This window comes from Penicillium daleae (genome assembly GCF_028827525.1).
Source record: "Penicillium daleae strain IBT 16125 chromosome Unknown utg000009l_segment0_segment0, whole genome shotgun sequence".
Taxonomy (NCBI): Eukaryota; Fungi; Ascomycota; class Eurotiomycetes; order Eurotiales; family Aspergillaceae; genus Penicillium; species Penicillium daleae.
Genome location: NW_026623157.1, coordinates 3,229,659 through 3,243,893, shown reverse-complemented (window position 1 = coordinate 3,243,893; position 14,235 = coordinate 3,229,659). Strand labels below are relative to the sequence as shown.

Below are 14,235 nucleotides of genomic sequence, written 5' to 3'. Positions count from 1 at the left end.
ACACATCCACCTTGCTCCTTCAATTTCATCGATTCGTTCCTTTTCTGAGACGGCAATCGCTGGGTCTCAATTCGCCTTGCTCTCCAGCCTGGTTAAACGGGGCTCAACTCGCGTGACTGGTCGATTGACCTCACTTAACCTGACCAGTCAGCTTCCTTCAACGACAAGAACTTTCTCAAACGTGGCACTTCATACGATCTGAAGACTCAATCGCTCACTAGATCATCAAAATGGAGTCTGAGAAGCAGAAGCAAGGTTTCTATGCCATCTTTGCGCATGCTGGTGCTGGCTATCACTCCCGCGAGAACGAAACTGCGCATCTCGAGGCTTGCCAACGGTATTTATAGCCACCCTTTTTCTCTGACAGACCTGAACCTTGGCTAATCTTATACTCAGTGCACTTAAGGCTGGAATGAACTTCCTGCGCAATGGTGCCACCGCAGTGGATGCCGTGGAAGTGGCCATCATGATGATGGAGGACGCAGTCATCACCAACGCTGGCTACGGAAGTAATCTGAACGTCAAGGGTGTGGTTGAGTGTGATGCCTCAATCGTCGACCATTTCGGTCGCAGTGGTGCTTGCGGTGCCGTTCCATGTAAGATATTTGAACCACTTACGACTCCTCAGCTAGCTTCAACTTTGGCTGACTCCATTGTATAGCTGTCAAGAATCCTATCATGGTTGCTCGCAAGATCTATGATCAGGCCTACAAGTCTCCTGGCTTGTCCCGTGTCCCGCCAAATTTCATTGCTGGAGAAGGTGCCGCTGACTTCGCTTGGAACAACGGGATCGTTATTGTTCCAGACAATGATCTCATTTCGCCTTGTGCAAGGGAGCGCTACGAGTCTTGGCGCAAGGAAATTCTTGAGTGGGAAGCTGAGTGCCCTGAGGAAGCTGCGAGAGATCCGTTTGCTTCTTGGCTTCGTCGTCCGGGCGTGCCACATCCCATCACTCGTATGGAAGTTGACATTCAGGCTAAGTTCAACGAGGCGGTACCCCCAATCCCCGGGTCTGACGATGGAATCATGTATCCCACCCAACTGAAGAGTGGAGATTCGACCGATGGTTCTCGCTCAATGCCGCAGTCGGACACTGTATGGCCGGGCTCTTCCATTTCCAACCAGGCTGCTCCCACTGGCTATGATCGATCGGCTCAGGATGGAACCTGTGAAGAGCCGTCTCGAGATACCAAAGAACCTGCACAGGGTCGCAGTGGAAAGATGGACACAATCACAGATACTGTGGGCGTCATTGCGGTTGACATGTTTGGTCACATCGCTGCGGGATCCTCGTCCGGAGGTATTGGTATGAAGCATCGAGGCAGAGTGGGACCTGCGGCCTTGATTGGTATTGGTACTCATGTCATTCCGGTCGATCCAACTGATCCTGAAGAGACCACTGTGGCTGCTGTTACTTCCGGGACTGGCGAGCACATTGCCTCCTCCTTCGGTGCCAGTACCTGTGCCAGCCGTCTCTACTACAGCCAACGAATGGGTCGTGCTGGTTGCTTTGACAACGTGGGCGACGAAGAGGCGATCAGTGCAATGATCAAGAAAGAATTTGCAGGTAAGTTGGCGCCTTCATTTATCAAATTGTTCTGTTACAATAGATACCAATGGGAATATGACTAGGCCACCCTGCAGTGCTCAACAGCGAGTTCCCCGGCTCAATTGGAATCTTGTGTGTGAAGAAGAATGTAGACGGCATCGCTTTCCACTTCGCTCACAACACCGAGTCCTTTGTGAGTTTGTCTATGAGAGTCCCCTTCCTTGAACACCCAGCTAACCTGCCTTCCAGGCTGTCGGGTCGATGTCGTGTTACGACACCGCGCCATCTTGCCTCATGTCTCGCAACTCTCGGCGTAGCGGTGTCGCGCAGGGAGGAGTCATGATTCGACCTCGAGAGTAGGTGGCGTCTGCGCTACTATTCTATTTCGTTGTGGCTACTGATGTCTCTTCCCTCGTCAGATCGAAGGATAAGGCAGAGGACAAGAACAGGAAGCGAAAGGTGGACAGAGTCTCCTAAGTGCTTGAATGCCAACCTCACAAGCACACCTGCTGGATTTCTATTGCATAGGCACCCTTTTGCATACACCCGCTGCATTCTGTGCTTGAAAACTGCCCTACCCTTGACCATTGCCCGCTCTCATGCCCCCGGAGTTTTCTTTATGTCTTGGCCTCTCAGCATTTCTGGCGTTCTCTCCCTGCATAGCGACCAGGGTTGACCCTTTTTTTCTCGGTGGCATCGTCCCTTTTTTGCCCTGCACATGTTCTGGTCGTTCTTTTGTTCCCCTTTCTCGAGCAGTGAATACCCGGCTGGTGGCCAGCGTGTTTGTGTATCAAGTTTATAGGCCTTGGGCGTTAAGACAAATTTGCCTTGATTTCCTAGATAGCCTAGAAAATTCAAAATCATCTCCACTCAAATTCTTTCTTTTTTGATCTTATTGCAGCGTATAACTGACTTCTCGAGTCCAGCGAGAACGACAGCTACATAAATTATTTTCTTCTTTAGATTCTAGGTAGATCCAATTCCATCATCCAGGACCAGGAGTTGGCGTCCCTGTTGACATTGGTGTCCCAACCGTCGAAGTCCCGTTCGCTCTCTTCTTCTTTTTCTTCTTTCTCGGGATAAGAGCCGGCTTGGAGCCAAAGTCACCCACGTCCAGGGGAGTGCCGCACGTCAAACACTCGTTCCCTGGAGGCGGCTCGCAGAAAATACTGAGACAGATGGAGCAGACGTAACCAATATCCACCACACGCCGGTGACAGAAGCAGGCCGCGCGGAAATCCACATCCACCCGTGTCGGAAGAACCAAGTGTCTGCGCGAGCGCTGATCTGGCAAAAACGCCATCATCAGATACTGCAGCAGCCCGCGCGGCTCGGAGAGGGCCATATACACGCCCTTGGTAGCGTCGCAGGCCTGCTGCAGGAAGACCGCATCGCCGCTGAGCTTGCACACGTCGATGGGGATGTGTAAGCGTTGGCAGGCGAATATACTGTTCATCACGGGGATATACTGGTGCGCCGAGTCGCTGGACCCGCTAACCGAGACGATCAGAATCCGACTCTGGAGGCGCTCGTCGTCGTTTGAGGCGGAGTACCGGCCGGGTCCGGTTCCTGCTGCTGTGGCCCCTGCGCCTCCACCGCCGCCATCTCCGGCCGCGTCTTCCAGATCTGCACCGCCGTGTTCCTCGGCCCAGGCGATGGTGCGCCGGTTGATATTGCTCAGTGCTAGTGTCAGAGCACCGGCGAGCATGGTTGAAGTGTTCCCGCGGAGGTCATCGCTGCTTGTCGAATCCATGAGTTCTTTCAGTTTCCTCGTGACTTGCTCCTCCACCATGCGGAATGGACGGTATTTGTTGGTTTGTGGAGCAGCTCCGCCCGTCCCGTTCATGGAGACGTCCCCGTCTGTATCTGCGGGTTGTTGCGAGGTGGTATCATTATGAACGGGGTACAGCCAAATTGCTGTTGTAGTATGGGAAGCGACCACGGCGACTTCATTTGCGTAATTACAGGCGAGATGGGCGTTGATGAAAACGAGCAGGTTCGCGACGGCCTTTGAAAGTGGGAGGGAGTCTTCAAGTGCTGCCCAGGCGTGCGGGTTCGTATCGAGGATGACAGTGAGAAGAGAGGGTGCGAGATCTGAGTGCTCGGTCAGTCTTGAATTCAGATGAAAGGCTAGTAACGAGAAAGACACCGACCTGTCGCGCCGAGCTCATAATGCTCGGAGGCATCGACGGAATTCATGGTGGTAGGAGATCAATGAGGGCGGAAGATCATGATGATGTAGCCAACGCCTTGGGGGAGGCAGTGAGAGAGCAAGCCAGTAAAGAATGATTGTAACCGTTGCTTGATGAACTCTCGACTAGGGATCTCGAATAGCGGAATGTAGATGAAGCAACCGACAAAGAACTAGCTCCGCGATAAGGCCGGTCACGAGATGATAACGCCGATCGCTGGCCAGACACCCCGGGGTCTGGGCTTTCTCTGTTGCTTTGTTCTTGAACTGGAATTAATGATGAGCTATTGAAGCTGCAGTGGAATAGGTAGTGTTAACCTAGCTGATTCAATTCTACCACGAAGCTTTTCCTGGTTCTATCTACGGTAAGATTCCACGGCAACCTCTTTCTTCTCAAGCAGGTGGTCATAGTGCCCGACACGAAGTATATATTTCGGCGAGTGCCATGGGTTCGAGCGAGTTGACAACTGACTATCTTTCTCCAGGTCTGATAACTCATGGCGCTCGTGGTAACTAACTTAGTTAAATAGTTAGTTAGTTAGCGCCGCTGACATATTACACATGGCCCGTAAGCTCTCCTTTTTTTTTTTTTTAACCTTTTCGGAGCTTCAGGATCTTCCGGAGTGGGCGGCGTTGATCTCGGGAACCCACTGTAGCTTATGACAGCGTATACTCAGTATGCAGGAGACCAGCTGGATTCAAGGAGGGTGCTCTGCTACAAGCTTCCTCGAATCACAAGCAAAGTAAACAGAGATATGCGTTCCACATACTCGGCCTTGGCCGACTCCTGGAGATTGTACTGCGTTTAGTCCATCCTGTTGGGATGTAGAATCTCGAAAGCCCCCCCCTTTTGGCACGCCCCTTGAGCTATTGATAGTCCGGTAATTTTGCAACGGAACAAAGAGCTCATACCGCAACAGACAAGGATATCTGCATCACCGACCGTGCCAGAAGTTCAAAACCGAGTATCTCTGCCAGCGTCAAAATCCGGGTTATCAGCAACGTGATCGGATTCGGCGATGTGGTTGGTCTTATCAGCACGATTGATAATGAGCATTCGTGGCCGAAATGGCGTTACACGGTCACCAATACCAGAGATACGGCGGGACAAGCATGGACATAGTGGACTGCCATACTTTATATGCTTTCTATGCCCCGCCGGGAGTAGTGGGGGACACCACGCCGGTATCCAGTGGTAATGGGAATACCGTATAGTCCGTCAACAGCCAGAGGTATACTTGTCTGCACCTCAACAGCCAAGCAGGCCAAGGGCAAATAATTCAATGATCGCCGAGAGCCTCCACGACTACTTCGTATTGCTTTTTTCTCCTTTCTCCTCATCCATTTGACGTGGCTCTTACGCTCTCACCTTTCTATTCCGTTCGTGTTGCGCCGTGGATCTGATAAATCCGCGGTCGCCCACTTATCTCCTTCCCTCCGCCTACCCGCCGTGCCCCCTCCGCTCCAAAAAGAAAAAAAAAGGCTCCCGCTGCCTGCTTGGGGTTTTCCCTCTCCCTCGACGCGATTACTTGATAACAACCTACCGACATTCGGAATCTCCTTCTTGCTGCAGCGTGCTGCTCTCCAGCATCCCTGCAATGGTTCAGGCAACGGGCGAAGAGCGCGCTGTTCACCTGGCACGGGAGGCTGTCGAGCTGTTTGACGCTGGCCACCGCGAGGTAAGTAATAACACTGCTACCAACACCACGCCATTTGATGAAACCAAGCAAGACTCTAATGGGTATAAATCTATACTAGGCTGCAGCTCGCAATCTGAAAGAGGCGCTCTCGATTGCGAATGACAACCCCGACGTGAAAGCCGCTTTTCTGAAAATCCAGCACGAAGAGGAAAGTGGCCACCCGCTCCTCGACCTCTGCTGGCGTTACACAGCCCGTAAGGACGAGACTGCCGGAAAGGAAGCCGCCGCATATCTCCGCACAGATGGCTTGAAGCCACCAGAGAATGTCGCGCTTGAGTCGCTGAATCTCTTGTTGGACCAGCGGGCGCAGGCCCTTTCAGAGTTTCAGGATGAGATTATCTCGGGGCTCGTGCGCCAGAACGTGAGTGTGCGCCAACACTTTTCCAACCAGCTCCAGGTATCCGTGACGACTTTCTTCGACGAGATCTACGACCGTGGTGATGGTGCAGCAGTGTGTCTGGACACGGTGGTTTTGGACCCCAATGTGTGGCCGTCCGAGGACACGCGGTCACACTGTGAGAGTGAGCTCTTCCAGCTATTCTTGGCTAAATTGATGGAATCTGGCCATGATCTCGATGGTCGGGCTTTGAAAGGAATCACTCGATTGCTCGCGGTGGATGCGGGCCGCCTACAGCATTTGGTCGATGACGAAGGATTCGAAGTCATTTTGACGTCGCTCGACAACCGACTTCCGCTCGAACTGCGTAGCCAAGCTACTTTGGCAACGGCGAAATACCTAGAGGTGGCGAAGGAAACTGGCGAGAAGCAATTCTCGGCATTGATTACCGCGATGATTGGCAAGGGTCGCTTGAACGATCTGATCATTGCGTTCTCTGCGGTGGCCGCTGTTTTCCCAGTGGTTCCCACTGCAGCGGCTTCCATCTTCTTATCCGACGACTTCATGAATGCATTGACTCCGCTGGCGACCCGAGACGCGACGCGGAAGAAGGTGGAAGTCTCTATATTGGAGCTGCTGAACGCAGCATGCATCGATCGTCCCTGCCGGGAAGCGGTTGCCAAAAACTTCTCTGAATGGCTTTCACACACCTTGACCAACGGCAGCGATGAAGGCTCAGAGCTGGCAGCGGTGGTTTTGGCGAAGATTCGTGCGTCCGAAACCACCCAGTCCTCTGCCAAGAACGGTGAGGCCCAAGAGGAGTACACGGGAGTCACCGACTTGGTGCAACGATTCAAGGGACTAATGTCTGAACCCAAGGTTGAAAACATCTCTCATGCGATTGAGGGCTTGGCTTATTCGTCGGTGCAGCCTGCTGTCAAGGAGCAGCTAGCCAAGGACCCTACGTTTATGCGCGATCTGATCAGCATTTTGAAACAACACACGACCGACTCCTCCGTGCTCTACGGTGGCTTGATGATCCTTCTGAACCTCACTAAATTCCTTCCTAATCTTTCCGACGAACAAAAGAAGATGTCGCAGCTGAAGAACTATGCGGACGCTTCTACTGGCAAGGCCCGAGCTTCTACCGACCCCCGAGATGAGGATGACGCAGTCTTGGAGCGCTGTGGTATTGTTATTGACGCGGATGCCATGGCACTCCTGGTTGAATGTGGCCGAGTTGCCCTGCCTTCGACCAATGACCTCACCGCTAAGATACTGCTGGCCCTGGCACGGCGGTCGAAGTCACGGGGAACTCTGGCCCAGCAAGGTGCCATCAAACTGCTGTTGGCGCTATCGATCCCCAAACAGGGCCAAGCTGTCGGCCACTCAGAGACGACCCAAAATGCATCTCATGCGCTGGCTCGAGTTCTCATCTCCGTCGATCCTTCACATGTCTTCCCGTCGACTGGGTTCCCGCAGGCGACTTCTCCCGTACGCCCTTTGCTTTCTCTCCTAGCCTCCCCCGAGGGTGCCACGATTTCTGTGGACCAGCCCCGCGACCTCTTGCCCGTTTTTGAAAGCTTGCTTGCCCTGACCAATCTTGCGTCCTATCCACGTGATGATTCCCCAGCCGAACTGATTGTCCGGGAAGGCTGGTCGGTCATCGAAGAACTCCTCCTGTCCAGTAACTCTCGTGTGCAGCGGGCTGCCTGTGAACTGGTCTGTAACTTGATGACCTGTGAATCGGGAATCATCAAATTTGCCGACGCTACCAAGCGCGCTTCGCAGCGTCTTCACATCATGCTCGCGCTTACCGATGCAGACGACTTGGCCACCCGGCAGGCAGCGGGCGGCGCTATTGCCATGCTGACCGAGTACGATGCGGCTGTGGCGGCAGTGTTGGAGCGACCGCGCGGGGTGGAGTTACTGCTGGGCCTGTGCCAGGAAGAGGACGACGCTCTGGTTCACCGGGGGGTTGTTTGCGTGCACAACCTCACCACGGCATCTGGTGACATCGGAGCTCGCGCCAAAGCCGCCGTACAAGCTGCCGGGGGCATCGAGGTCTTGACCACGTGCCTCAAGAAAACGTCCAACCCGGCGGTGCTACAGACTGGCGTGGAAGCATTGAAGCCGCTTGTGCAACCGCAGTCGTGATAACCATTCCGCGACTGTATCTTTTGTCCACCGGGGCTCTCTGGCAGAGCGTTGACAGGGCCAGCATTGCATTGACTATTCGCATACACGGGGGATTCGGAATATTCGGGAAAGAATGCCCACTGGAGTTCATTGGTTCATTGCCTTTTTTTTCGCGGTATTTTTGCTTTTTGGGGTCTCGATACCCACCGTTTGGATCACGAGCACCATTACCGAGTTTAGCGATCGGTTTTTTCTTTCTTACTTTCTTCTTCGTTTTCTTCTTTACTCTGTTTTCTCATTTCTGCTCTGTCTTTCCGCCAGGATTGTCCTGGACAAGGGGGCGTTGGTTGTGTCCCCGGACGGCACGCACTTGTCTTTATCCATCACGGCCGCCATAGAGAACTTGAACCGCCAGATCCATTCTGGTGTTATGAATCATAAACCATGAACTATGTTTTCAAGACCCGAGGTAGATTGTCTTCCCTGTCGTAGACCTGGTGACGGGCACGATCTTCCTATTGCGTTAGCATCATCATCTGCGGCGGGGTGCGTATGCAAGGAAACCGTCTGTACGAGGATGGAGGACTTGGGCTGAAGTATACCACGATGGTCCTTTGGGCAGGAATGAGTTTCTGCCTCCCCCTCAAGTCGGCTCTTTTTCCCCCTCCTCATCCCCATCTTTTCTTTTCCTGCGCCATTCTCCCCCTCCCTTTTTGCTCTTATCATGCTTCCCAACCGATGGGAGAGTATGCGCCAGAGCCCGCCAAGAGGAGTGTGCTATTGGTCCCTACGGTCCCGTTGCAGCTGCGAGCTCCGGGGGGTCAGAGTCAGACTAGGAATGTCAAGTATAGCCCAAATCAGAGGGCGTGGCGCACCACCCCGACTCCTTTGGCGGGTCACATGAGATGATTGATACCCTCCGTCGAATGCATTTGACTTCATTTTATGAGAAGATATCCAGGGATCCCCGTTCGGAGCGGCGGGTCTGATTTGCCGACTCCTTTCGAAGGAACTATGTGCTTGGCTATGTAGGGACTTTCCACGGAGTCGTTCTCCGTCTACAGGATGGGCCGGCGATCGGGCTGGTCACGGGGCCCATCGGGAAGCCACTGCAGATCTCGCGAGGGATGGGGGGGATCGAAGGGGTACAGAGGATCCGGAAGTCTATCCAGAAGAAAAAAAGGGAAATGGCATCTTTTACTACCCAAAGATTGATCCTGAGTGGGCGTGACTCATGCTCTAGGAGTTCCGATCAGAATCCATGATTCTTATGAGTGTCTTCTGCTGCAAGGCGTGCAAACCTGACGGATATAAAAAGCGGCCCGGAACCATGGAGCTGGCCCCCGCGGATCGACAAATCAACGCCGCTGCAGCACGCACACCTCGCGCCCGTTCGACCTCGTGCTTCTCGCCCTTGACTGACTGCTGTACGACGGAGTTACTGCTTCTTCACTGATCGCCCTCTGCCATCGGGTCCACTCGTTAGCTCAACGCTTGAATTGCCTCTTCAACGGCCTCGTGCCCCTCAGCCTTGCTCCCTCTGGCATCCAGACATTTCTCCCACTTCGATCGGTCCTTTGCTTCGTTCTTCACCGCTCCACTGACTAGCCCGTCCGTCCCCACTCAAACCAGGTACTGTACAGTCGCTCTTTGAGCTCACTATCTCCACACCTCTTTTTATTCCCTTTCACCCTCTTTCTCTCCACTCACCTTTTCCTGCTTCCCTCCCTTCCTCATGGCGCCATTATCCTTCTTCGCCTGTGTGCGTCCACTCACCTGATTCCCTCCCTGCGATTCTCAGGTTGGACAAGTCCTCAAAAGAATACATCGCATCGACGTCGGTGTGGGGACTTTCTGTGCCTCGGTGGCAAAATAATCTCCGGCGGATTTGAGATTACGAAATACGACACACAAAACAGATTTTGCATCGTTGGACGGAGCAATTGGCCTGGACAGACAGTGTCTGGCGTCGCCAAGATGAAGTTTGGCCGCAATTTGCCCCAATTCACGGTGCCCGAATGGAGCGCCTCGTACATCAAGTACAAGGCGCTGAAGAAACTGATCAAGTCTGCGGCTGAGCAAGTCAAGGCGGGCCAAGAGGCGGATCTGGCTGGTGAGCGCGATACCATTGTTGTTGTGAAACGTCCCTGGTGATTGTTACTCCCTCGAGCACGTCACTAACTAGGATCCCCTTGTTTTGGGATGTTCCACATGATTAGGTTTCTTCTATTCCCTGGACCGAAATGTCGAGGACGTTGATTACTTCTACAACAAGAAATATGCCGAGTATGCGCGTCGCTTGAAGCTGCTGGAGGATCGATATGGCTATTCGATGGAGGGTCGCCATCCGTTGGAACCCGAGGACCGGCATGACCTCCGCGAGGCTCTCCTGGACTTGCGCTATCACCTGCGACGCTTACAATGGTATGGAGAGGTCAATCGCCGTGGATTTGTTAAAATCACCAAGAAATTGGACAAAAAAATCGGGGCTCAGGCCCAGAAGCGTTATCTGGAGACCAAGGTGGACCCGGCTCCATTTGCCTCGAATGCGCGGGCGGTCAAGGCCCAGGATCGTATCAATTCGTGGATGGCGGTGATTACGGAACAGTCCAAGGCGGAGGAGAAGCTGGCAGACGATGCCAGTTCAACCCACTCTTCTTTGTCGCTCAAGCGCGGTCCTGCTCGGCCGTACTTGAACCTGCCCACGAGTGTCGTGACCGCAGTGGACGATGCTTTGCGCAAGGATGATATCCACGTTTTGCTTGAACTTCTCGAGACATTGAAGGCTGCCGCCGATGAGGCAGGTGAAGGACTTTTTCCCAAGGTGCTCAAGACTCTGATCCAGCGAGCCATCGTCCACCGTGCTCGGTTGTGTTTGTCTGCGCTTTTGCCGCGGGTCGACACTCTTGAGGAGGACGATGATATCAACCGGCGCAACTGTTTGCACCGCCTGGTCATCTCAATGGGTCGAGTGCAATCGACCGACGACTCTGAGGCCGCGGCTTCTCTGGTGCTAGATTTCCCTCTAGAAACCAGCCGCTACATCACTCCGGCGGCACCCCCGACTCTACAACCTCCGCGGTCTGTGATCAAGGAGGCAAATCTGCCTCAGCAGCTCGGCCGTGAGGATCCAGCGGTGTCCCTCCTACAGCACCTGCTGGATGGACTGCGGCCTAACCAGCGTGAAGCGTTGATGGCCAAGGATCTCTCTGGACGCACCCCGCTGCACTATGCTGCCCAGTATGGATTCAAGGATGTCTGCGAATTGATACTTGAGCATCTCAAGGCTTGGGATATGTTTGATGTGAGCGAGGGAATTGACGGTGCTCTGTGGCAAGACAATGACGGCTGGGCGCCGCTGCATTTGAGTGTCGTTGGCGGCCACCCAAAGACTACCCGTTGTCTCCTGGATGCTGAAAACTGGAAGGAAACTCACAGCCCTGGCGACCGGGTCCGCAAGCAGGTTTCCAAGTCCTCCGCCGTGCTCGCCCTTGCTACAAAAGCCAACTTTGTGGATATCGTTCAGCTGCTGGTGGATGCTGGTGTCGACATCAACTACCAGGACGAGCAGGGTGAGACTGCATTGCACGTTGCAGCCCGCTTTGGCCATGATGAATGTGCTCGGATTCTCCTGGAGGGCACTGAGGATCAAAAAGCCAATACAGAACTCGCGGAAAACACTTATGCGTGGACTCCGCTGTTTATTGCCTGCGTCGACGGCTCCCTGAGCGTGACTAAGCTGCTTGTGGAAGCTGGAGCCGATCTGGAGCGCTTTGATTCCTCTGGCTGGACAGCAAAGGAACATGCTGCCCTGCGAGGCCATTTAGCTATCGCTCGGTGTCTTGCTGAGGTCAGCCCCGGACCTCCCTCAACTGAGCCTGAACCAATTCCTGTTCCCGTCGACCGGACTTCCCCACCGGCCTCGTCGCCGCCGGGCCAGTCATCCTTGACGGATCGGCGGTCGAATACTCCCGGACCCTCTGGGAATTATGTACGTAGCGCAGAGCCTATCAAGACTTTTGGACATCGGTATCTCACCGATGAGACCATGGTCTTGGTAAGTCTGGGCACCATGGATATGAGAAAGCCCTTGGAGACGGTCAACCTGGATCGTATTCCCATGGAGAATGCGCACGCGACGCAGCTGGACACGGCTTTGTCTATGGTGGTCACCGCCAGCGGTGCATATGGCGAGCCCGAAGTCATTGACTTGCCCGTGCAAGACAATATTTCGACTGAGCCGATTGTCTTCCACACGACCGATGTGAGCAAGGTCCGTCTTCTCTTTGACCTAGTGCCGACCTACTCGGGATCTAAGGATCGGATTGTTGGTCGAGGTGTCGCCCTTCTGTCCCGCATCAAGCAAGAAGTGGGCTCCCAACGCATCAACCTCAAGGGCGATTCCACCATTCCCATTGTTGCTGCCAATACCTTGGAAGTGATTGGGTCAGTGACGTTTAACTTTCTCATTATTACCCCTTTCAAGCACCCAAACATGTCGATTACCGGCAACCAGACCTACTGGCGATCCATGAGCTCTACCATGGTCATCGGTCACCGTGGTCTGGGCAAGAACATGGCTAGCCGTAGGTCTCTCCAGCTCGGTGAAAACACTGTCCAGTCGTTCATCGCTGCGGCAAACTTGGGTGCTGCCTACGTCGAATTTGACGTCCAGCTTACCAAGGACCATGTCCCGGTCATTTACCACGACTTCCTGGTCAGCGAGACGGGCATCGACGCCCCCGTGCATACTCTCACGCTTGACCAGTTCCTGGAGCTGGGTAAAGGCCGACACAGAAATGTGCTGCCCCAAAGTGTGGACGTTCATGGTGCAACTACTCTCAGCCCTCGTCAACGGTCCATGTCCGTCGGCTACTCCGACTACGACCCTGCCGAATTGACCGAGAGGATCAAGCACACGCGTGATTACAAGAAGAAAGGATTCAAGGGCAACACCCGCGGCGAGCACATCCAAGCGCCCTTTGCTACTTTGGAGGAGCTGTTTAAGAAGGTCCCGAACTCTGTAGGCTTCAACATTGAACTGAGTGAGTAATCGCAGCAACCCAAAGAGCAGTTACATTTCGACGATCTAACCAAGGTCGCCAGAGTACCCCATGCTCCACGAGAGCGAGGAGGAGGAGATGGACACATACGCCGTTGAATTGAACTCGTTCGTCGACACCGTCCTCACCAAGGTCTACGACCTGGGCCGTGGCCGTGACGTGCTCTTCTCCAGTTTCAACCCGGACATCTGCCTCCTTCTGTCCTTCAAGCAGCCTTCCATCCCCGTTCTTTTCCTTACTGACGCCGGTGCGTCCCCTGTCGGTGATATCCGTGCCAGCAGTCTGCAGGAGGCTATCCGATTTGCCTCGCGGTGGCATCTGCTCGGTATTGTCACCCAGGCAGAGCCACTGGTCCTCTGCCCCCGTCTTGTGCGTATCGTCAAGGAATCTGGTCTCGTCTGTGTATCCTACGGTACACTCAATAATGACGGCGCAAATGTGGACGTAAGTTTTTATTCCTTTCACACCACGCACGTTTCAAGGATTCGGCTAACCCCTCACAGTACCAAGTCGCCGAAGGCATTGACGCTGTTATTGTCGACTCCGTTCTTGGTATTACCAACGGCCTGATCCAGCGTCAGAACAAGGGGGAGCGCACACCCGGCCCCTCACCGATCCCGGCGCCTGTCGCGGATAAAGCCGCCATCCGAGTACCGGTCCTGGAGCAGGTGAAGCCTAACAACACCGTTCCGAACCCGGACCCCGGTGCCAACATTTAGACCTGGTGCATGCATCATTTTTGTGTTTTTGGCGGTGGCTATTGTGTTGTCTTTGGATTGGGATGTGGGAGGCTTGCGCTTTGTTTATTCTCCCACTCATGATTCTTTAACTGACTTGTTTTGTCGGTGCTACATACATTAATGCATTCCTTGTTTATACCTGCATTACGCTTGTAGCCTGCTTCAACAGCAAATATCATTTGTGTTTTGTGCCTGATACTCTGCTATGCAGAAAGCACGTTCCATCAAGGTCAATTCGTTGGTGTAATATAGCTGCCGTTTCATATTCTTGGTTGGTAGCCTCCGGGTCAAGTTCAAGGTGGTCGTTTGCAAGGTTGCGTCAAAGTAGGACTATGCACGCGGCATGGCGCATATACTGTGCAGCAATATAGCGAGAAGGTCCTTCCTATATGTGCGATTCCTTGTAGCGGCCAGTTGACTTCGGAATGAAAAGGCTTTATTGGACATTGTTTATCAGTAGATATGTGTGAAGAAGGATTTATGCGAGAGTGGATAGGCGGCGCTTTGCTTAGATGG

The 14,235-nt window shown here is 53.7% G+C and overlaps 4 protein-coding genes across 4 annotated transcripts; 3 read left to right on the top strand and 1 right to left on the bottom strand.

Moving 5' to 3' along the window:
• Window positions 1-230: 230 nt before the first annotated feature.
• N7458_012314 (threonine aspartase 1) lies at window positions 231-1,892 on the top strand (the record flags this gene model as incomplete). The annotated part of the gene is made up of 4 exons (XM_056915696.1): window positions 231-337; window positions 397-596; window positions 662-1,567; window positions 1,633-1,892. 4 exons carry the CDS (start codon window positions 231-233, stop codon window positions 1,890-1,892), a joined length of 1,473 nt encoding a protein of 490 aa, XP_056760450.1.
• Window positions 1,893-2,534: 642 nt separating this feature from the next.
• N7458_012313 (TFIIH/NER complex subunit TFB4) lies at window positions 2,535-3,748 on the bottom strand (the record flags this gene model as incomplete). The annotated part of the gene is made up of 2 exons (XM_056915695.1): window positions 2,535-3,643; window positions 3,703-3,748. The coding sequence occupies 2 exons, from the start codon at window positions 3,746-3,748 to the stop codon at window positions 2,535-2,537; spliced, it is 1,155 nt and encodes a 384-aa protein (XP_056760449.1).
• Window positions 3,749-5,338: 1,590 nt separating this feature from the next.
• On the top strand, window positions 5,339-7,934 carry N7458_012312 (UNC45-central domain-containing protein; the record flags this gene model as incomplete). Its single annotated transcript, XM_056915694.1, has 2 exons — window positions 5,339-5,419; window positions 5,499-7,934. 2 exons carry the CDS (start codon window positions 5,339-5,341, stop codon window positions 7,932-7,934), a joined length of 2,517 nt encoding a protein of 838 aa, XP_056760448.1.
• Window positions 7,935-9,893: 1,959 nt separating this feature from the next.
• N7458_012311 (glycerophosphocholine phosphodiesterase) lies at window positions 9,894-13,698 on the top strand (the record flags this gene model as incomplete). The annotated part of the gene is made up of 4 exons (XM_056915693.1): window positions 9,894-10,029; window positions 10,136-12,961; window positions 13,023-13,423; window positions 13,483-13,698. The coding sequence occupies 4 exons, from the start codon at window positions 9,894-9,896 to the stop codon at window positions 13,696-13,698; spliced, it is 3,579 nt and encodes a 1,192-aa protein (XP_056760447.1).
• Between the last annotated feature and the right edge of the window lie 537 nt (window positions 13,699-14,235).